The following is a 24,584-nucleotide window of genomic DNA, read 5'->3' on the forward strand; positions in this document are numbered from 1 at the left end:
ATGCGTGCGTCCTCATCAGCTAAGGCCTCCTCAAATCCTCTCTTTTTAAAAATGATACAGGCACAATCATTGACATGAAGAAAATAAAAGACAAATCAAAAAAATATACAAGATAGAGAAAGTTTCAGCTTACCGTAATAGAGAGACATCCTTTACAGCGTGCAAGACAACAGGTTAGGGTGATGAGTTTAATGCTGGGTTGACACGGGCTTATATGCCTGAAGCATTGTAGGCCCCTCCTTCGGGGTGTGTTCTAAAGACGATTGCATTACCAGCCCACCTGACACACACTAATTAACGACGGGGGGCATCCAGGACAGGGGGGTCTGAGAGACCCCGACCTAATATTCACACCTTTTACAATGACCCACTGTCTTCGAGCCCAGCTTCAAATGACTAATTACCCCGTCTGGGTCCAACATCAACCTTATTTTGTCTCTCTGGCTGATGCCAGAACAGTACTATAACCAGACTAAATAGATTTGCTATGCATGTGTCGCTGAAAAAGACAGTGAACCAGCCAAGCCCTTGATAAACACACATTTTAGCATACAAGACAAGAGTCTGAGACCAAAGCTATTTAATTAAGCACCCTAGGAAGACCCACTTCGTGGGCTATCAATATGCAGCAGCCATTATTTAATTAAGCAGCCCCAGGCAGACGCCAATAAAACCATAACATTAATACAGTTTATATATATTTATTTATATGCATACATAGATTCACAGCACGCCGCACTATGACCAGACTAAATAGATTTGCTCTGCAGTATATGTAGGTTATTTGTAATCACATACCTTTCAGACCTTTCAGGCGAAAGTTCATACAGGACAGGGTGTGTAGTGTGAAGGCCACAGAGTCTGAGACCAAAGCTATTTAATTAAGCACCCTAGGAAGACCCACTTCGTGGGCTAGCAATATGCAGCAGCCATTATTTAATTAAGCAGCCCCAGGCAGACCCAATAAAACCATAACATTAATACAGTTTATATATATTTATTTATATGCATACATAGATTCACAGCACGCCACACTATGACCAGACTAAATAGATTTGCTCTGCAGTATATGTAGGTTATTTGTAATCACATACCTTTCAGACCTTTCAGGCAAAAGTTCATACAGGACAGGGTGTGTAGTGTGAAGGCCACAGAGTCTGAGACCAAAGCTATTTAATTAAGCACCCTAGGAAGACCCACTTCGTGGGCTAGCAATATGCAGCAGCCATTATTTAATTAAGCAGACCCAGGCAGACCCCACCAATAAAACCATAACATTAATACAGTTTATATATATTTATTTATATGCATACATAGATTCACAGCACGCCACACCTGAAGCCTGCATAAACCAGTACTGTTGTATGGATTAGACAGGGTTTTTTAGCATACAGTGCGCTTAGCGCAGAGGTGAGGGGCGAGGAGGGGGTGGGCACACATGATGCCCCGTGGAGAGGGGCGTGGCAGCTGCCCCCTGAGAGATGGGCGTGGCAGCTGCCCCCTGAGAGATGGGCGTGGCAGCTGCCCCTTACGAGGTGGGCGTGGCAGCTGCCCCCTGAGAGATGGGCGTGGCAGCTGCCCCCTGAGAGATGGGCGTGGCAGCTGCCCCCTAGGGGTGGGCGTGGCAGCTGCCCCCTGAGAGATGGGCGTGGCAGCTGCCCCCTAGGGGTGGGCATAAGAGGGGAGGGTCAATATGCCACCCCCATATTACTACTCTTGGTGTTGCGGTTAACATGCTGGTCGGCAGTTCGAATCCACCCCTGGACAAGCCCTTAACATGGGTGGCTGCAAGTACCACCTACACAACGCCGTTACATTGATGCCGTGAACCCGGATGTTCAGTGGGTGTGGAGTGAGTTTAAGGGGGTGAGTGTAACCGAGTTGAATCAGCGCGGATTCCTCGTGAGTCCCGAGTGGTAGCGAGTGGATTGGTTAAACTCACTCCCCAGGTATAAAGGCATGTTAACCAGCTCCGCCAAGGGAGCTAGCTCTCTTGGTGTTGCGGTTAACATGCTGGACTCCCAAGCCGAGGGTCGGCAGTTCGAATCCACCCCTGGACAAGCCCTTAACATGGGTTGCTGCAAGTACCACCTACACAACGCCGTTACATATGCAATACCTTGAAAGGTACAGTATGTATGTATGTAATATCCAAAACTGTACCGTTTGTACAGAATGTATTTTTTACACAGAATGTAAATTTTGTATGTGATTGAAACTATGCAAATTGTTTGATGTCTTGAAACTATGCAAGTTGTTTGACCCCAGGAAGAATAGCTGCAGCTCTGCTGTAGCTAATGGGGATCTTAAATAAAGACAAAGACAAAGTTGAGGCCAGACGGTCTGGCAGAACCAAATGAAATGTGAGTTCACGTGACCGGCTGACACCCAAATCAAATCACGTCTAGCCGCCTGCCTCAGAGACATTGTCACCTGGATGACTGCCCACCACCTCAAATTGAATCTTGGCAAGACTGAGCTACTGTTCCTCCCTGGAAAAGACTGCCCTCTCACTGACCTTTCCATCACCATCGACAACACTACTGTACTCCCTTCTCCAACATAACCTTGGGGTGATTCAAGATAACCAGCTATCCAACTCAGCCTTTATCACAGCGATTGCCTGTTCCTGTAGGCTCTCCCTATATAACATTAGCAAAATCTGTCCATTTCTCACTAATGAGAAATGGATGATTGCAGATGACAGATTACAGATTACTGCAATGTTCTGTTGGCCGGGCTACCTGCCTCGGCCACCTGACCTCTTCAGCTCATCCAAAATGCTGCTGCCGGTTTGGTGTTCAACCTACCTACATTTTCTCATGTCACTCCCCTTTTTCGCGACCTTCACTGGCTTCCCATCCTGGCACGCATCAGGTTCAAGACACTGGTGCTGGCCTACCGGTCAGTTCACCGGTCAGCCCCGCTATATCTGCAATCTTTGGTAAGTTTCCAAACATTGCATCGCTCCCTCCGCTCCTCCACCTGTCGAGCTCGCCTCGCCCCTCCACCGCTACGTGGGCCCGAAGGTCGCTTGCCCCGATCACAACTCTTCTCCTCACTGGCTCCTCAGTGGTGGAATGAGCTTCCCTCCTCAATCAGAATGGCCGAATCACTGGCAATTTTTCGCCAGAGACTAAAGACCCACCTTTTCGGGCTACACCTGGGCCCTTCTGAAATTTAACAAAGCTCACATGCTGCTAGCTCCACCCCTGACTATTTTTACATTATTTGTATCCCTATAAGGTGTTATTCAAGTCCACCAGGATATCTGACTCTTATCGTGCATTCCTTTATAACTGGGAACTGGTAATCTTACCGGTTCAAAGTTCATGAGCTGGGACGGTGACGTCACCAGAGCTGGTATTTCCCATTCCAAACTCGTAGGAGCCGCAGCAGCCCCGACGTAAAAAATCCAAGATGGCTGATTCGCGCAACAACAGTAGTTATAATCGTATAAATGCTATTTAGCACTTATGTCTTGTTTGTGTCTCATTAAATCAGCTGTACACACAGCACGGCCTACTTCTATCTGTGTGGACATGAGGCTGCAGTGTTTGTATGCGCAAAATCCCACGAAATGCCTTGTTATCAACTGTTATTGTCACAAGCCAGTTTTTTAAATGCTTGATGTCCCTGTAAATTAACTTCAAGGGGAGGAGACATGAGTGGATTGAGTGACGTGGCTACCTGAATGATGCGGGGAAGGGGACTGCCCCCTAGTCCGACACCTCACGAGACCGAATTTGGGTTAGGGTCTGGGGGAGGTAAGGTTTAGGCATGGGGGTGGGAGAGGTTAGGTTTTGGGTTAGGGTCTGGGTGAGGTTAGGTTTAGGCGTGGGGGTGGGAGAGGTTAGGTTTTGGGTTAGTGAAAAACGGGGAATATAATGCCTCTTTTTTCGGACTCGTGAGGTGTCGGACTCGTGAGGTATCGGACTCGTGCCATGGCACCGCGGGGAAAGGGGATCCTAATTGGAAACAGCTGGGGGTGATTAGCAGAGCGGAGCTTTGGCAGCGGGCTGGCGTCTTTCTCCCTCCCTTTAAAGGCAGCCGTGGAGGTGAGAGAGGGGCAGAGAAGGCAGACGTGGTGGAGAACCAGGGGGATCCTCGATGTCGAAGTGGGGAGGGTGCTGGCCAAGGTGCGGTGAAGCAGACCTGACGCAGGAACAAACGCAGTCCCGGGCAAGAGAAGCCAAACCAGAGGTTGACGGGACGCTTGTGAGACGGGCAGAGCTACGAATACGAGTAGTGAAACTCCCGATGGCGCACGGTATCCAGACCCACCATACAGCAGTCTGACGGCCAGAGGAACTGCACGACACGGATTTCTTGGAGGGGAAGCATCGTGGAATGTAGAGGGGTGTAGTCACAACGCACCCCTCTTACAGCTAAGTGCCCCTCTTATGTTTCCTGCAGCTATCATCCTTCATGTTGTCCTCCTTTAACAGGTTTTATGGCAGTAGAGGGATTATAGCCAATAGTTGTACTTTCTCCAGGGTGTCCGTGGAAAGTATAGCAGAAAGGCTGGCCATGTTGAATGCATCAAAAGCCACAGGCTTAGACAACGTCTCAGCCAGATTCTTAAGGGATGGTGCTCATGAAATTGCCCCCTGTCTCACCCATCTTGTTAACATCTCTTTAGATCAAGGTATTGTCCCCCAGGCCACTAAACATGCCAAGATCATCCCATTATATAAAAAAGGTGTTACAACTGACCCTGGTAATTATAGGCCAGTATCAATACTCAGTGTAACATCTAAAATCTTGGAGAGGATAGTACATGAACAGATTTCAGAGTATGTCAATGAACATAATATACTGTATGATTTGCAATCAGGATTCAGAAAGTCTTATTCCACCGACACGTGCCTACTCTATCTAACCGATACCATCAGAAGGGAGATAGATGATGGAAATCTGTGTGGCATGGTGTTGTTGGACCTCCAAAAGGCCTTCGACACCGTAAACCACCAGATTCTTCTCTCCAAATTGAAGGCACTAGGCATGGACTGCCTAGGGGTCAAGTGGATGGCCTCGTACCTGGCCAATAGAGATCAGAGAGTTGAGGTTAATGGTACATTGTCAGAAGCTAGGGCTATAGGCTGTGGGGTCCCACAAGGGAGCATCCTAGGACCATTGTTGTTCATATTGTATATTAATGACCTAAATGATGCTTGCTCTTGTAATTTGTTTTTGTATGCTGATGATGCTGCCCTACTCATAGCACACAAGGACATTGACACTTTACAAGGTCAGCTAGGGGAGGAGCTCTCTAAGGTTAGCACTTGGATGTCTGACAACAGACTTTCTTTACACTTGGGCAAAACTGAATCCATCCTATTTGGATCTAAACCCAGGCTTAGGAGGACCCCTGAACTCAGAGTTGAGCTAGGCTCGCAGGTTATAAAAGCCAAAACATCAGTAAAATATCTGGGCTGCATATTAGATAACAGTCTTGGAGGTGAAGAAATGGCTCTCCAGGTAGTGGGCAAAGTTAATGCAAGAACCAGATTGTTAGCAAGGAAGGCCAATCTCTTAGACAGAGACAGCAGTAGGCTGTTAGCAAACAGCCTTGTGCAGCCTCACCTTGATTATGGCTCTTTGGCATGGTACAGCGGGCTGACAAAGGGTAGTAAACAAAAACTCCAGGTAACTCAGAACAAGCTGGTCAGGGTAGTTTGGGTTGCGGTCCACGTGACCACGTGGGCAGGAACCAACTACAGGAATTAAAGTGGCTACCTGTGGAGGCCAGGGTGGCACAGATTAGACTTACAATGGTCCATAAGATAGTCATGGATAGGGCCCCAGTATACCTCACAAACTACCTCACCAGAGTAGGAGAAGCACACAGCCACAGCACCAGAGCTAGCCGAGCCAACCTACAGTCAGTTAGGTGCAAACTGAAAATTGGCCAATGTTCCTTTGCTTTCCAGGGGCCCAGTGAATGGAATCTGCTCCCACTGGATATTAAGGAGGCCTCAAGTCAAAGCACCTTTAAAGTTAAACTTAAGAGGTGGCTGCTAGATAGGGTTCCTGAGTAAGGGACTAGGCAGAAATGGCGTATTGTATTAATTAGTCTTCTTTTGTTATGCTGTAATGTTTTAGTACTAGATAGCCAGATTTTATTATGAAACTACAGTATGTGTGGTGCAATGTCTGTATATTTAATGTACTGTATGTCTAAGACCAAGGACCACAACGGAATTAAGTTTTTATCTACTTTTTGTGTTATCCTTGATGCCTTTTTGGAATTGCATGTACATTTAATGTATGGCATTTTTTTTTAAACGGATCATCAAATAAATCTATCTATCTATCTATCTATCTTTTCCTACCACCTTTTATTAGTGTACACGCCTGACCAGATGAACATTGTTTTTATATTTTGTACTTTGACACTGTAGCCTACCTTTTTGAGCGCCATTTTATTGTACTGCAGCCCCGTCTAAACAAAGCCCACATCCTCCGGCCACTTGAACGGCTGTGGCAGATATAGCTGTCCCTTGTTGGAGTGCCTAAAGTGTGCTATTGCTTTTGATGAAGTTAATAATCACGTGTGAAATTACTGTGGAGTGCGAGCATTGCCCCCCTCCCCCCTTCAACTTTCCATAGTAGGAAGCTAAATACACAAGATGTTCTTAAATCACGTGTGAAATTTGCAGTGATATTTTGTAGTGCGGTTTCCTTCTTTTTTTGGCCATTGTTCTGGACAAATTCTGACCACTAGCTGGTTTTGCCATCTCCCTCGGGAGCCTGGGCCTCTGCCCAGTCAAGTGACTTGTCTCATTATTCCCCCGTAGCTTCCTTGGAGGTGTTCGGGACACGAACAGAGCGGACAGAGGACACTGTGGGACCTACTACACCTGGACTGTGGGCCAGGGTTTCTAACATTTTCCTATTTTGTAATAAAGATTATTGTGTATCCAGCTCCTGGTGTCCTGTCTGATGGTTCTGGTTGGCTCCCCACTTGTATACATGTAGCTCATGGTTGTAACACCTGTTGGCCACTGGTCACATTATTGCTAACAATGGCTAGCCTGGCTAGCTAGTGGATCTGACCAGTCAACAGTGAACTTCCCAGCTCAGCTTTTATGCAAATGGAATGCTAACAAAATGGATGTGACGTAATTTAGCCTCCACATCCCAGTTCTTTTGCGATAAAGGAACGCACGATTATTGATTGTATTGCATGTCTGTTTTTTATGATTTTTATATTTATTACTTTCTATTTTTTCTGTGTATTTCTTCTGTGTTCTGATGAGATGTGATGTAAGTCGCTTTGGACAAAGGCGTCTCCTAAATGCAATAAAGTAAAGTAGTTAAACTCTGGGGTCAATGGGAAATTCTATTATGCTAATAAGTCTCTTTATCAAGCATCTGTAGCTTCCCCCAACAATTCAGCGTGAAACAAGGTGATGCTATGTCCCCAACATTATTTTCCATTTTTGTCAATGATTTAGCTCTTCAAATGAAAGCATCCAACAGGGAAATTAAAATTGATGACCAGACTGTGAGCATATTACTGTATGCAGATGATATAGTCTTACTTGCTGAGCATGAAAACGACCTGCAGATCATGCTGAACATTGTTGCTGATTGGTGCAGGAAATGGAGACATGGTAAATCAAGACAAAACACAAATAGGACATTTTAGACCCACATTTTGATTGACTGATGTCTTTATTGATGCAATAAAACAGGATTGCACAGGACAATACAAAGAATATTGATCAAAAGGATAAAAACACAATAAAGTCCTAGAGCTTGTTTCCATTGTGGTCCTTATAAGACAAGTGGAGTGAATGTATATGTGTGCAAATGTGAGCGTGTGTGTGCGCGGGGAACATAAAACAAAATACACTAGGAAAGACAAAAAACAGTACTTCACACACTTCATACAAAAAACAATACTTCCCACATCAATCACCCAGACTGAATGATTGTGGAGTCATTGATACAATGACAATCAGTATCAATGACTTGATACAAAAAACAACACTTCATACATCAAAAGAGACCTGCTCATCAAATAACAATGACCCTACAGGGGTTCCAATGCTTAAAACCAATACAGGAGACAGAAATGTAACAGATTAGACCCAGTTAGGGTAACTGGGTCCCTCCTCTTACCCTGTAAGAATCTGAAGAAGGTCTAATAGGACCGAAACGTTATGCTTTCTGTTAAATACAACTTTTTGCATTTGGAGACAGTGTTATTTTCTTTTGATTCAGTCAGGTTTTCCCTCCTCCGATGCACCTGTCATTTTTAGGTGTGCAGAAGCTTTGTTCTGGCTGTACATGAAAATGATGATGAATTATGATTATGATTTTTGTGTAGCTATATCGTTACGCTCCTAATAGATTTATATGAGAAGTAGGTGGATGTAGTCCATGATGCTTTCTGGCTCTGCCAGCAGCAGCCTTTAGGCTGGACTGTCTGCCCGGCAACAGGTGATGTTGGTCATGTGACCAGTGTGTGGCTCCTACATTGGTTTTTATAGCAGGATTCAGTTTGAGTGTGTCAGACTTAGCGAACTCAGCAGAGGAACATGGCTTCATCTGTTCTGCTCTTCTCCCTCTTCTTCATCAGTCTGTATGGAGCAGGTAGGATCAATACATCAATACCTGATCAATAACTAGCTCAGATAATACTGTTCATCAGTCTGTATGGAGCAGGTAGGATCAATACATCAATACCCGATCAATAACTAGCTCAGATACTGTTCGTCTGTATCGAGCATCAATACATCAGTGGCCTACCTGATCATATAGCTCATATGATTATATATATCATAGCTCATATAATACTGTTCAGTTTGAATGGAATTATATGATTGTTATATTTGTGTTGATACTTATATGGTAATTAGTGTTTCTACTCTTTTAAATTGAGTTAAATACATTTTATTTCCATACATATATAGTCTAGTTGAATCTATGTCTTCCAAAAAAGATGAAAGCGCAGCACATCTGAAAGATCAAACTCAAGGAAAGCAAATTATTCACATTTCACTTATTTATGTGGCTCACGTCACAATAGAAAAACACACAGAGACTTCTACTGTTTGTTTGTCTGCTGTCATCCTGTTTCCCTCTATGAAATATCTCTATTATATTTATATCTGTGAAACTTAACAGATTGATTTTGTTTTTTGTCTTTCATCTCCAGATGGATTTGAGCAATATTTGATGCATAGTTGTGTGTTCAACTCCACTGAGCTGAAGGACATAGAGTTCATATACTCCTCCCATTACAACATGGCTGAGTACATCAGGTTCAGCAGCAGGGAGGGGAAATGGGTTGGCTACACTGAGCGTGGTTTGAAGATCGCAGAGGCCTTCAACAAAGATTCATCCCTGCCGATCTGGAAGGTTCAGCAGGAGGTCTACTGCAAACACAACATTGAGAACTGGTACCCCAACATGCTGACTAAGACAGGTGAGCTGCTGTTCTCTACATCAACACCATGAAATAAACATCAATATAAACACTTCTCTGATTAAAGTAATGACGACAGAACTCAGTCTTTGAATTTAATTTCAACGCTTACCAAAATAACTTTATTCAAGTTCGCTATTAGTAGGGGGGAGTGGGGTGAGTTGTGCCACTTTTTACTTGAGGTGTCTTTAAAGTGAGGGCATGACAGTAATGCCTCCAACTACAATATGTAAATATATTTCAGGATGTTGTGCACCACTGGGAACACTCCCTTTGGATCTTAAATAAACTGTTAAAAAAATATGGCTATTCTTAAAAAAGTGGTCTCTTGGCACAACTTGCCCCCGGTGCGGGGTAAGTTGTGCCTTTGGAGAGAATACGTTGGGGTAAATTGTGCCATTGATTACTGAAGTAAAACAGAACATTTTCATCTCATATACTGTAATGCTATATCAAAGCAAGACAAAATAAAGATAACACTAAAGTCCAGTGTACTATAACAGGGTTAAACAAGGCTAAACGGTAGCAGCAGTTGACCTACATATTTAACATTTTCAGAAATAAAAATTATGTTCAAAATGAACAAAATCAACTATCACAGAGCCAGGCTACACTTGCCAATACTGCAATATTCTTCAACAAGGTCTATTTAAACATTTAAGAACAAAATGAAATAAAGTTTCACTAAATCAACTGCAACTGCACTGGCACAACTTAACCCAGGCCTTTTGGCACAAATCACCCCATCCCCACCATTTTAACAAACTTGTATCATATAGCTGGTTTGGAGCTAACATCATGCTAACAGTATAGCCTCATATTGTAGCTTACTAAAACACTAACACATGTGTGAAATGTTTTCAAGCTTGTCTATAATTGTTCAGACACAACAATCAATAAACCTTGATCATAAAAAAATTACTTTGAGAGGCAAAAAACAGTTTTTTGAACTTAAATGTGCTTAGCTCTTGTGCCATCTGCCTCCCTTCTTTGCAGAGTGAGTAAAATGGATGCCTCTTCAAAAATGTGTGGTCAGATGACCAATTTCTTCTATGGTTTTCTAGATACAAGGGGTGGCACAACTTCCCCACTGGCACAACTCACCCCACTCTCCCCTATAATCCTAAATTAAAAATAAGATGCTTTCAGTTTACTTTGTATGTAGCCTACTTATCAGAGATATATCAGAGATGAAATGATACGCTAGGACAATAACTTGGCCTATACACTGAAACGCAAACACACAAACACACACGCGAACGCGCGCGCGCGCACGCACGCACGCACGCACGCACACACACACACACACACACACACACACACACACTCACGCACGCAAGCACGCACGCACGCACACACACACACACACACACACACACACACACACACACACACACACACACACACAACACAACACAACACAACACAACACAACACAACACAACACAACACAACACAACAACAGGGGCTCAACGAGGTCCACAACCCTTCGAAGACAAGAGAATGAATTCAGTTGGAAATAGATTCGGGCCGATTTTATAGCCTACTGTAAATTGATTATGTATTAAGTTTCTTTTCATACAGTCTCTAGATGAACTAGACTACTTATATGTGTGTTTGCTGTCAACCTGTTTCCTTCTATGACATATTTATTGATCTATCAATATTGATCAGTCAAATCATTCCATTGAAAAATATTAGGCTATTCAGCAGATTGTTGATGAAGCCTATTTTTATACGTTTCTCAGTAGGCTATGTCTAGGCTATATGGACATATGACTTCACTTTAAAGAAAAACTTGAACTATCATTACAGGAAAATGACTATGAAAATTAATATCGTTTCTCATTATTCAAGTTTAATGTCCATAAACTAGACTGAGCTCGGGCCGCCATCTGGTGGCAAAAAACTGATACTGCATTGATGTGTTTATGTGAGTGGGATGCACCATTCATGCTGCCCAGCCCATAGGGCTTACAAGCCAGGGTGGTCACATGACAAATCATAATATACAGTTCTACAAATGCAAAAGGACATTTCAACAAAAATATTTCCATAACATAAATGTCCAATTGTATCAGATACAATGTTCTCTGCCTTAGTTCCCATGGATTTTCTATAAATCCTAGAGTTTATTATAGTTAACCATTGAATCATATAATTTATTATACAGTATTAACCATTGCATTTTAAATTGTATTATATTAACCTTTTGAATCATAGTTTATTATATTAACCATTGAATCTTAAATTGTATTATATTAACCTTTTGAATCATAGTTTATTATATTAACCATTGCACCCATAACCAATAACTAATAGCCCTCTCATAATTTCCTTGATTTTGCACTTTATTCTACTGTATCAGCACTTTATTGTACTGATCTTGTCTCCCGTGCACTTTAACTGTATTGTTTTTATCTTGTTTGAGTGTATTGTTTTTATCCTGTGTATGTATTATTATCCCTTGTGCATTTTTATTTTATTATATTGCTTTTATTGCCGTATTGCTTCTTATTCCCGTATTGTTTTTATTCCTGTAGTTACCTTGTAGTTTTTAGTTCTTTATGTCCCGAGGACTGCGGGTGAAAACTAGCTTCGGCTAATCCCGGCACATTTACTGTTGACATGTATGGATGATTCATGTGTAAACTGTCTTATTTATGTGCACTGTCCTGTCTAACTAAACTATAAACTAAACTGAACTAATCATAGAGTTTATTATATTAACAAATGAATCATAGAGATTTGAAAATGTTGAGAAACCAGGTCAGGACACAGTTTCAGGTCATCACAGACCCTAACACACTTCCTGCTGACTCTGCCAGGTCTTTTCTTCCTTCTGAAAAGTTCATGTTTTCATTAAAGACAAAACCAAGATATTTTCCAGCAACTCCCCCCCTGCAACTACTTACTTACTGTAACACTGTGCCTACAGTTGAACCCTATGTGAGGCTGACCTCAGTGGCTCCCTCTGGTCGGAAGCACACAGACATGCTGGTGTGCAGCATCTACAACTTCTACCCAAAACAACTCCGTGTGACCTGGCTGAGAAATGACCATGAAGTCACCTCTGATGTCTCTTCCACTGATGAAATGGAGGACGGGGACTGGTACTACCAGTTCCACTCCCACCTGGAGTACACACCCAGGTGAGTCCAGATCTACTAGAGTACACACCCAGGTGAGTCCAGATCCACCTGGAGTACACACCCAGGTGAGTCCAGATCCACTAGAGTACACACCCAGGTGAGTCCAGATCCACCTGGAGTACACACCCAGGTGAGTCCAGATCCACCTGGAGTACACACCCAGGTGAGGCCATATCCACTGGAGTACACACCCAGGTGAGTCCAGATCTACTAGAGTACACACCCAGGTGAGGCCAGATCTACTAGAGTACACACCCAGGTGAGTCCAGATCCACCTGGAGTACACACCCAGGTGAGGCCAGATCTACTAGAGTACACACCCAGGTGAGTCCAGATCCACCTGGAGTACACACCCAGGTGAGGCCAGATCTACTAGAGTACACACCCAGGTGAGGCCAGATCTACTAGAGTACACACCCAGGTGAGTCCAGATCTACTAGAGTACACACCCAGGTCAGTCCAGATCTACTAGAGTACACACCCAGGTGTGTCCAGTTCCACTGGAGTACACACCCAGGTGAGTCTAGGTCAGTCCGGTCCTAAATGTGACACTAAACCAACATGTGTGTGTGTGTGTGTGTGTGTGTGTGTGTGTGTGTGTGTGTGTGTGTGTGTGCATGTGTGTGTGTTGAACAGGTCTGGAGAGAAGATCTCCTGCATGGTGGAGCACGCCAGCCTGATGGAGCCTGTGATCCACGACTGGGGTAACTACCTGTCTGCTTCCTGTCTGTCTGTCTGTCTGTCTGTCTGTCTGTCTGTCTGTCTGTCTGCCTGTCTGTCTGTCTGTTTGTCTGCCTGCCTGCCTGTCTGTCTGTCTGTCTGTCTGTCTGTCTGTCTGCCTGTCTCTCTGTCTGTCTGTCTCTCTACCTGCCTGCCTGCCTCAACTCAACCAACACTGTTTCATTATCCTATTTAACTCCTTATTTTGTCGATTTCAGTCTTTGCACATTCATTATTTTTCCTCCTTTGATATTCTTCTTTAGTTCCTCCATACTCTCACTCACTGGCAGCCCTGTGATCACTGCTTTACATCCACCACCACTCTGAGCACCCACCCTCCCTGTACTCACCACCTTATGCTTTCCTATATCTTTTAGCTTGAGTGTTATATCCACTTGTCCTATGTCCACACATCTCACCAACAAGTTTCCATCACTAAGGACCTTCACATACATCAGGGGTGGCCAAACTGCAGCCCGCTGCCCGTTTTTAAGTGGCCCGCTATGAATTTAGCAAAAAATTAATTAAAAAAGTAGCTAAAAACATTTTATCGTTTTTCTGTTTTAAAGTAAAAAAAACATTGAAAATGGGTTATACTTGAGTACCCTGACCTGGTCTATTTATTTTTAAACATTTTTAATACTGAATGAATGTTTAATACTAATGTTATGTTAAATTATCTCTGTCTTAACCTGTTGGCACAGGAAAAGAACATTTGAAAACATACAAAAATACCCATCGTAATAGGTGAGCACATCAATAAACTATACTATACTATATATTTATTTAGGTAGAAATAACATTTTTGATGCCACAAGGGTTTTCTGGTCCAATTTCTTTGCCGCGAAAACTGCCGCGCTTAATATTGTTTGGCCCGTGACTCCTTATATTTTTCTGTATGCGGCTCCACAACCAAAAAAGTTTGGCCACCCCTGGATACATGATCTCCCCTATCTTACAGTGCTGCTGTTAGCACAAACGGGCTAATTGTCTTCATGTTTTCTTGATCCTTTTCATTAAACCTACAAAAACTATTTTGTAGTATATATATTACTACAAAAACCTCCCAGTTCCCTCCTTCTAATCTTGCCCATCTTCTTCACTCTCAGAAAGAGAGCTATCACCAACCTCACTCCTAAGTCTTTTAAGACTATTCCTCCCTTAATTGCCTCGATTCCCACCATTCTGTCCCCTCTCTTCCTCCTTATTCTCTTCATCACAATCCATACCTCCCCACCTGCCTATGTTTCATCTACTCACGGAACAGACTCGTGCTCAACCACCTTCATTCCATCATCTTTGTCTCGATCAATAACTAGATTTGAAATTGGCTCTCTTCCTCCTGCAGACTTGTCCGCCTTCTTATCCATCAGCTCTCTGCTTCATGGGGAAACCACATCCTTCATCTGGTGCACATAGTTGCTCCATGCCAACGTCTCCGCCATCTTGACTTCTTCTTCTTCCCCATCTCCCCGGGGAGTCTGCAAATTAATTCTGTAGAATGACAGGGCACAAATACTATCCGCCGAACAGGCCACCTCATCATCAGCACCCCCCGTTCACCATCATCGATATTTCAAGTTGTCCTTGTGGGCTTTGTCTCCTGCAACCCTCCTGTCTGTCTGTCTGTCTGTCTCACTGACTACCTGTCTCTCTGTCTGTCTGTCTGTCTGTCTGTTGACATGTCTCTCTCTCTGTCTGTCCCTCTGTCTGTTGACATGTCTCTCTGTCTGTCCCTCTGTCTGTTGACATGTCTCTCTGTCTGTCCCTCTGTCTGTTGACATGTCTCTCTGTCTGTCCCTCTGTCTGTTGACATGTCTCTCTCTCAACAGATCCGTCAATGCCCGAGTCTGAGAGAAACAAGATGGCCATTGGAGCCTCAGGACTGGTTTTGGGTCTGATCTTACCTCTGGCTGGATTCATCTACTACAGGAAGAAGGCCCAAGGTCAGTCCACTAGACCAGTTCAGACTAATTCAGACCAGTTCAGAACATTTGGCTACCTTTACAGAACAATAACATAATATTGAGTATATAACAGCAGTGTCTTCTTCTCTTGTGTTTATATGATAACATCTCTTTCTTCTTATCTTGTGTTAAATCAGGTCGGGTTCTGGTTCCCACTAACTGAGGTAGGAATCCTGAACATGTCCCTGTAGTCGGTTTGTCTCCTGGAAGGAAAAGTCAGCTGGAATTCAACCTGCTTTCTTGTGTTTTCAGTGCTGCCACCTGCTGGAGAGGAGGAGCTGCTGTTTCTGCTTCAAGCCTTGTGTGATACGCTGCTCATGTGCTGTGACATAATGTGATGTCAGGGGCGTTTCTAGTGTCTGAAGACATTGGGGGCTTAGCCCAGCCCTCTCTAAGGAGGGGAGGGGGAGGGGCTTATTCTTCAACAGGTAATTGCACAATTTTTGAGCATTTTGTGATGAATACAGAAAAACTAGATCAGTGGTTCTCAAAGTGGGGTCTGGGGACCACCAGGGGTCCTTCAGAGCGTTCCAGGCGGTCCCCATAGAAAATTCATGAATTGTTAAACTTCAGCATTAGCCTTGATTGACAAACAGACAAGGAATCTATAAAGAAGGAAAAGACATCACTCATCACGGCGTTGGAATTTTGCAATCTGCGGAAGCATTTTTCAAAACACAGATACTGTATGATGGTTTATAGTGGGACTTTCCATGCCTGCCCCATTCACTTCAATACAACTGTCCCCAAAGTCTAGCCCCAATGCAAAATGTGAAAGCTGTGATGAGAGTGATGTCTCTTCCTTCTATATATTTTACTTGCACATCACAGAGAGGAAGCAAATTGCTGGATTTCTGATACTATATACAACTAAATCATATGATACCAGTCAAAAGCCTGAACACACCTTCCCATTCACTTAAATGAGACAGTGTATCCAAACTAGTATCAGTGTTGTTTTTGAGGGCTTTAAAGCATGACGGACATGCAGATGAATAGACAACTGCTTTTCTATAAAAACTAAAATGAAAAAACTAAAAATCTGCGGCTATTCATAAAACGTTCGGGGCTATAGCCCCCAATGCCCAGGCCTAACGACGCCCATGTGTGATGTACAGCACATGTAGATATCAAAGTGCAGATTGTAAGCTTTCTAATGAAATGTGAATATATGTTTTAGTGGTGGGACTCGATAAAAAAAAAATCTAATTAATTAGAGGCTTTGTAATGAATCGCAATGAATCGCATTTTAATCGCATATCAATATTTGACACAAGAAGCAAAATTGTTCAACTCAAATGGATTTTGTTACACGAGTGAATCAAAGAATAGACAATACATAATGCTGTATTTGTACTTGTCAGACGTGGACTTACTCATCTTGGCTCTGAACCCCGTCATCTGGTCGAGTGTGGGTTGGCGACTCTACTTGCTCGTACTAGGACTAACGTTAGCATGATCAGCGGCTACGTTAACGTTAGCTCTGGCTTCCACGCTAGCTGCAACATGTTTAGCATTGAGGTGATACCGGAGGCTTACATTTAAATTTCCCATCCACCGGGCCAAGCAACCCCTTCTCATCTGCTTCTTCCATGTTTGTCGTTAGCCTAGCACACTTCCCACATGTAGAGCTTTGTTGTCTGACATAACTCAATGCACGTTGTGCATCGGTATGTTCGGTATGCTTGGAATCCGTCCACTGAGAAACGTTCCGTGGTCTCTGGAGTGCAAAATGAAGTGTGATTAAAATGTGTTAATTTTTTTAACGCGCTATTTTTTCTGTTATTAATTAATCAAAGTTAACGCGTTAAATTCCCAGCCCTAATATGTTTATTTGAATGTTCGTACTCCTAAAAGCAACATTCAGAGAAAAGCGCCCTGAATATATATCTGTTTTGGGAGTAATTGGAAATCGACTCATTCTGTCGTTTCAGTATGAGGACATGTTGATTAGGAGCCTTAGGTTTTGTGAGTGTTAGATTCTTATATTTCTACTGGAGTGAGATGTCTTTTGCTACAATAAAAGCTTTGGAAAAAAACTCTGTCACTGTTATTTTAGCGTCTTTGTTTGTGTTTTCACAAACATGTCGGCCTCACATTAATGATCATGGGAAAAGTCTCAGTCATCGTTATTTGATTGTATATTTGTTATAAATATGTCCACCAAAACATTACCATTCAGTTCATGATGAACATTATTCGGATCATAATTAATTTAATGTGACTTTGCTTATTGCTTATTTGCATATCGATATCAGGGTGGGGGAAGGGGTGATATTGATTTCAATAATCATCCAGTCCAGGAGTAATCAATAAGAAAAGACGCATCACATAAGATCATCACTAAAGATGATTTTTTCCCCACTTTATTTCTTATTTTATTTTATTTGAATAAATGCTAGTCACGTGCATTTCATGCATTGGACGATAATGTAGGATATTATTTGTTAAAACCAAGAGCTGAATGCTTGACTGTGTTTTGCTTATTGATTTTATTCATTACCAGGAGAGCTACATAAAACCCATCTCCAAAACACTTTGAAGTGCATTATGAGCACATTCACAAGACATTATAAAACATGTATAAGGCTTTAGAGAACTGTATTAATGTTTATAATTATGCATGGGAACTTATGACAAGGTTTATAACGTATTATAAGGGGTGGTCATACATGTGTAATAAACAATAATACGCTATAGCACGGCTGCACTATGAGGTTATTAGCAATTGTATGAGGCTCTAACACAGTTATGATGACTTATGAGCAGCATTTGCTGGCTGAAAGTAAAGTGTATGACAACAACAAAAAATATTCTTTGGCATAAAGGTATAAAGCATTATGAATGCTGAAGTTATAATACATTATGTGACTTTATGATTCTCAACATGTATAAAGAGTTTAATAAAGCCTATAAATGCATTGTAATGCCTTGACATGACCTTGACTTGATAACACTGCTTATTCAGCCTCTGGAGAAAAAGGCCTAATGTCAAACCAGCTTCTGCTAACGTTACCACTTGAATACCGAGTGTGACTTCATATCAAGTGACACTCAGCTGTGTGGAGGAGCTCTCTGATGATGAGGGGGGGGGAGTGACACTCTCAGCTGTGTGGAGGAGCTCTCTGATGGGGGGGGGGGGGGGGGGGTAGAAATGATTATACAGACTATGGGACGCCCTCGCCAATCTACCAGAACAATTGTAAGCATCATCACCATGGCAACAGCGTCTGTTTTGTCATTTCAAAATTCACAATGAAACGCGATAACATGCTGACTGTCACTAAACACATGACATCATCCAAAACCATGATCATGGAATGTGAAGTCAACTGGACTATTTCTGTTGGCAAACTGTGGCAATAAAAGTGATTGTAATTGTGATTCTGATAAAGGCCTTGATGAGTTTGTTTGAGTCCAGTGACCTGAGGGACAAAGTGATATTCTCCCTTTTTTTATTTGAAACTTCTCCACATTAGTTTGAGGCTGTAAAGTCAGCTGGAGGAAAACAAAGCTGTGTGTGAATGATGTAAAATAGTAGATAGGAGGAACGTAACATTTGTTGCAGGTGCTGGTGCACTTCCTACTAGCCCACATAAGCCCCAATCACTGGGGAGGATTCCGACAGCATTTTGGGGCTCAAAGTGTCCCAGACCCAGAGAGAGATCTGACTCCACCTTACTCAAACCCCAGTCTGCTGCATTGCATTCTGGTCTCTCTCCTGCTCCTGTGGGGCGACAAACTGGTCTCTCTTCTACAATGGATTTCTCCTTTCTTCCTGTGTCAATGTCTAATGTCTCTTGGTGCAAAAATGGCTGCTTTATTGTACAAAACCACTCTCAGGGTTGTGACAGACTTTTATTTAAAAGAGTTAACTCTGCTCTTCTGTTGATGCTGTAAACAGTGAAGTAACAGTGAGGTATCCATGACAACAGCAATGGGAAGGGACAACTAGCACCCCCTGCTGGCTGTTCAAGTTCCCATTCATTTCCCCATTGACAAAAGAAAGGAATGTCTCATTATCTGTATTAAGTTCACCAGAGTATTCATTTTTAATGGTTAAGAACTGGAATCTACAACAATAGTCATTGCAATAAATCACTGTAAAAACTACAGTAAATTTTCCCTTTAACACGTTGAGTGCCAAGGACGAGATATCTCGGCTTACATGATCCAACAGTTGAGTGCCAAGGACGAGATATCTCGGCTTACATAAACATTTTTTTTTTTTGACGGTGGGACATCAATCAACCCCTTTTACGTCTCCTATACCAGAATTGGAGGAAGAGAATGTGTATAATCTATTTTACCGACCAGCTAGGTGGCGACGGTGCTCTCCCGACAGAGACAAAGTCAACCAAAAGCAGCCGCCTCCCGCGGCTGCTTCCTCCATTCTCAAGGAAATGGCTTGCCGATTTTACAGTCATCAGTCACCAGACTCGCCGCTCTCGGGCCGCGCCAGCAGCAGCACACGGGGGATTGCAAATTTGCATAATATATTATGGGTGAAACACACTTTGAAACGCCCGCAGAAAGGCCAGAATCGCACGCATTCCGAAAACCCAGAAACGAACGAGCCTCATTCTCATACTGTAGGCGGGGACGCTTTCGCGCTGCTGCAGTGGGGGGTTCCAGAAATGGGCTGGGTGGGCAGCATAAAGCCTAGAGTCGCACGGGGTTTCATCGGGGCTCTCAAACCCAAGAGACGAGTGAGCCCTATCCACACTCGCTGCCAGGGAGGGAGGCTGCTCAAACTCGCTGCCAGGGAGGGAGGCTGCTCAAACTCGCTGCAGCAGCAGCAGCAGCAGAGCACTCGCTTGTGACAAACGCAGGCTGAAAGCCACTAGACACGCCCACGGAGGGAGGAGTTGAAGGAGAGGGCGTTCGGAACTATATTGTTTGGATGTCTGATCTCTCACTGATGCCAAAAATAAATGGTTAAAGTGACTGTTCTGCCTGTTTGATTGAATTTCACAAAACTGCGATTATCTCAGCTTTCACTCTCAGACAGCTGAAACCATGCTGTACTCAACGGCTAATATCTACATAACTACTAACTCTACAAACTAACTATTTTAGACAGAGAAAGCACACATTCTATTAGTTCTTTTTAGATGATTGGTGTTCACGAAGTCTTAACAGAAAATAATCCTCGGCTCTTGTAAAATGAGCCAGAATCCTCAAAAAAAAACCTGGCAGAACTTACCTACAGCATTGAAAAAAGGGCTGGCAGTCAATGTGTTAACATTCTGTTGCACTTAGTGGTAGATGTCATGTATATATTCATGCTTCTCAATCTAATTTTAAACAATTGTCCTTGTGTTGAAGCCAATCATTTGTCACTGAGTGTCGTGTGCAGCCAGCTGAGGGCAACATGACAGCTTCCAATCACAACAGAGTGCCCCTAAGCCACGCCCTCTTCTGAGGTCCGCATGGGACCTCAGGAAGTGAATTCTCCATTCATTTCTCCATCCATGTTTTGTAAAATCCTTATATAAAAAGTTTGACTTGAAGCGATTCAGCTACGAGGTGAATCACGAGCAGTGTTGGGCAAGCTACTCAGGAAGTGTAATTAGTTCATTATTACTGATTACTCCTGGTAATCAAAGGTAGCAGTTCCAGCAGGGGACCCCAAGCTGAGTCAAATGTTTCATCTCGTAGCTCGCTTGGTTTGACCAAGTCAACTATTGATATACGTTTTTTTTTTTTTTTTTACCAAACCTCCACAGAGAGCCAGAGGGAGGCCAGGGCAGGCTCCAGTGGCAGCCATGTTGGCTCCATCCTCCTGGTGGTGACTCTGTACCAGATCCTGACCCACATGCAGCTCCGTTCACACTGCAAGGCATTAGTGCTTACATCCTTGCTTACTTTATCTTACTGTTTTTGAATGACAGCTCATATTGTATCTATTCAGAGATGTAACTCATATCCTATATATTATATAGGATATTTCATATAGTATATAATATGAAGTGACAGCAATGAGCAGTGTAACCAAGGGCTGAACGATCATTCAAGATTATGCTTTATGGTCTATCAGTGGGATTGGAAGATTGAGACGCTGTCTGAACTGATGAGAACAAGCACATTTTATTTAGAAACTCAGACAAAATGAAATCTGGTAGGAATCTGATCTCAGTTCAGTTTGAAATCACACCAAACATTCCCATAGATCAATATGATCTGATTTGATTATTTTGATTATTGATTATTTGATTATTAGTAATTTTGCTTATCGGGGGGGGGGAAATCCTCATGATTGGTATTGATTTTAGAGCTGGTATTAAGGACCTCACGATATGATATGTATCACGATACATCGGTCACGATATGATTTTATCACGATACATTACAATACAATACATATTGTGATATATTGCAATAGTCATAATTTACTGAAAATTTAAAAATAGAGCTGACAATACCAGCTATGGTAGTGTATTATGTACATCATATTGATAACAAGTAGACAAATTGAGTCAAAACTTGCACAGTTGCACAATGTTACTGAACACGCTGAAATTAAAAATAAAGTGCATAAGTAGGCTATTGTTGTTGTGTCACTGAACACACAGCTGTGCAAAAAATCGATACAGCGATATATCGCGAAGTTTTTCTGAAATATCAATACAGTACTGTATTGCAGGAAAAAATATTGTGATATATTGCGTATTGATTTTTATTCCACAGCCCTAATTGATTTCAACTATCGTCCAGCCATAGAGTAATCAATAACAAAAGACGTCGCTTGCTTTTGTTTCAATCAATTTTGTTTTGGTACGTTCCTTCTACTTTGACTGGATTGAGACGTCAGTTCCGACAAGCTGAGTACATTATGACAACTGTCTCTCTGGTTACAGATGACAAGATGCCATCACAAGATTTGCTTGTCTTGGCATCACCAAGAAATTCTGATTTGAGTGGCAGGTACTGTAGGTCTGATGCCTCAGGATTGGACTGTAGCACATTATCTATTTGGTCCATGAGAAGAATTGAAAAGATATGAGTCCATGCAGCTTTTAGTTCACGCTGATTAGAAACATCAGAGTGCCATGTGAGTGCTGAGGGACACGTCTCAGCCACAGTGTGAACATGACTCAGAAACATTAGAGTGCCATGTGAGGAACATGTCTCAGCCGCAGTGTGAACATGACTCAGAAACATCAGAGTGCCATGTGAGGAACATGTCTTAGCCGCAGTGTGAACATGACTCAGAAACATCAGAGTGCCATGTCAGGGACATGTCTCAGCCGCAGTGTGAACATGACTCAGAAACATCAGAGTGCCATGTGAGGGACATGTCTCAGCCACAGTGTGAACATGACTCAGAAACATCAGAGTGCCATGTGAGGAACATGTCTCAGCCGCAGTGTGAACATGACTCAGAAACATCAGAGTGCCATGTGAGGGACATGTCTCAGCCACAGTGTGAACATGACTCAGAAACATCAGAGTGCCATGTGAGGAACACATCTCAGCCACAGTGTGAACATGACTCAGTAACATCAGAGTGCCATGTGAGGAACATGTCTCAGCCGCAGTGTGAACATGACTCAGTAACATCAGAGTGCCATGTGAGGACCATGTCTCAGCCGCAGTGTGAACATGACTCAGTAACATCAGAGTGCCATGTGAGTGCTGAGGGACACGTCTCAGCCACAGTGTGAACATGACTCAGTAACATCAGAGTGCCATGTGAGGAACATGTCTCAGCCGCAGTGTGAACATGACTCAGTAACATCAGAGTGCCATGTGAGGAACATGTCTCAGCCGCAGTGTGAACATGACTCAGTAACATCAGAGTGCCATGTGAGGGACATGTCTCAGCCACAGTGTGAACATGACTCAGAAACATCAGAGTGCCATGTGAGGAACACATCTCAGCTGCAGTGTGAACATGACTCAGAAACATCTGAGTGCCATGTGAGGGACATGTCTCAGCCGCAGTGTGAACATGACTCAGAAACATCAGAGTGCCATGTGAGGAACACATCTCAGCTGCAGTGTGAACATGACTCAGAAACATCAGAGTGCCATGTGAGGGGCATGTCTCAGCCACAGTGTGAACATGACTCAGTAACATCAGAGTGCCATGTGAGGGACATGTCTCAGCCACAGTGTGAACATGACTCAGAAACATCAGAGTGCCATGTGAGGGACATGTCTCAGCCACAGTGTGAACATGACTCAGAAACATCAGAGTGCCATGTGAGGAACACATCTCAGCTGCAGTGTGAACATGACTCAGAAACATCTGAGTGCCATGTGAGGGACACGTCTCAGCCACAGTGTGAACATGACTCAGAAACATCAGAGTGCCATGTGAGGGACATGTCTCAGCCACAGTGTGAACATGACTCAGTAACATCAGAGTGCCATGTGAGGGACATGTCTCAGCCACAGTGTGAACATGACTCAGAAACATCAGAGTGCCATGTGAGGGACATGTCTCAGCCACAGTGTGAACATGACTCAGAAACATCAGAGTGCCATGTGAGGAACACATCTCAGCTGCAGTGTGAACATGACTCAGAAACATCTGAGTGCCATGTGAGGGACACGTCTCAGCCACAGTGTGAACATGACTCAGAAACATCAGAGTGCCATGTGAGGGACATGTCTCAGCCGCAGTGTGAACATGACTCAGAAACATCAGAGTGCCATGTGAGGAACACGTCTCAGCTGCAGTGTGAACATGACTCAGAAACATCTGAGTGCCATGTGAGGGACATGTCTCAGCCGCAGTGTGAACATGACTCAGAAACATCTGAGTGCCATGTGAGGGACATGTCTCAGCTGCAGTGTGAACATGACTCAGAAACATCAGAGTGCCATGTGAGGGACATGTCTCAGCTGCAGTGTGAACATGACTCAGAAACATCAGAGTGCCATGTGAGGGACATGTCTCAGCTGCAGTGTGAACATGACTCAGAAACATCTGAGTGCCATGTGGGGAACACGTCTCAGCCACAGTGTGAACATGACTCAGAAACATCTGAGTGCCATGTGAGGAACACGTCTCAGCCACAGTGTGAACATGACTCAGAAACATCAGAGTGCCATGTGAGGGACATGTCTCAGCCGCAGTGTGAACATGACTCAGAAACATCAGAGTGCCATGTGAGGAACACGTCTCAGCTGCAGTGTGAACATGACTCAGAAACATCTGAGTGCCATGTGAGGGACATGTCTCAGCCGCAGTGTGAACATGACTCAGAAACATCAGAGTGCCATGTGAGGAACACGTCTCAGCCACAGTGTGAACATGACTCAGAAACATCTGAGTGCCATGTGAGGAACACGTCT

General features: G+C 43.3%; 1 protein-coding gene across 1 annotated transcript; it reads left to right on the forward strand.

Annotated features, from left to right (window-relative positions):
- The first annotated feature begins 8,524 nt into the window (after nucleotides 1-8,524).
- LOC310787630 (H-2 class II histocompatibility antigen, E-S beta chain-like) lies at nucleotides 8,525-17,296 on the forward strand. The gene is made up of 7 exons (XM_083649111.1): nucleotides 8,525-8,604; nucleotides 9,170-9,439; nucleotides 12,378-12,591; nucleotides 13,228-13,295; nucleotides 15,144-15,257; nucleotides 15,416-15,442; nucleotides 15,531-17,296. The coding sequence occupies exons 1-6, from the start codon at nucleotides 8,550-8,552 to the stop codon at nucleotides 15,439-15,441; spliced, it is 747 nt and encodes a 248-aa protein (XP_083505237.1). The 5' UTR covers nucleotides 8,525-8,549; the 3' UTR covers nucleotide 15,442; nucleotides 15,531-17,296.
- The last annotated feature ends 7,288 nt before the right edge of the window (nucleotides 17,297-24,584 follow it).

Source organism: Poromitra crassiceps (genome assembly GCF_964638095.1).
Source record: "Poromitra crassiceps genome assembly, chromosome: 13".
NCBI classification, from domain to species: domain Eukaryota; kingdom Metazoa; phylum Chordata; class Actinopteri; order Beryciformes; family Melamphaidae; genus Poromitra; species Poromitra crassiceps.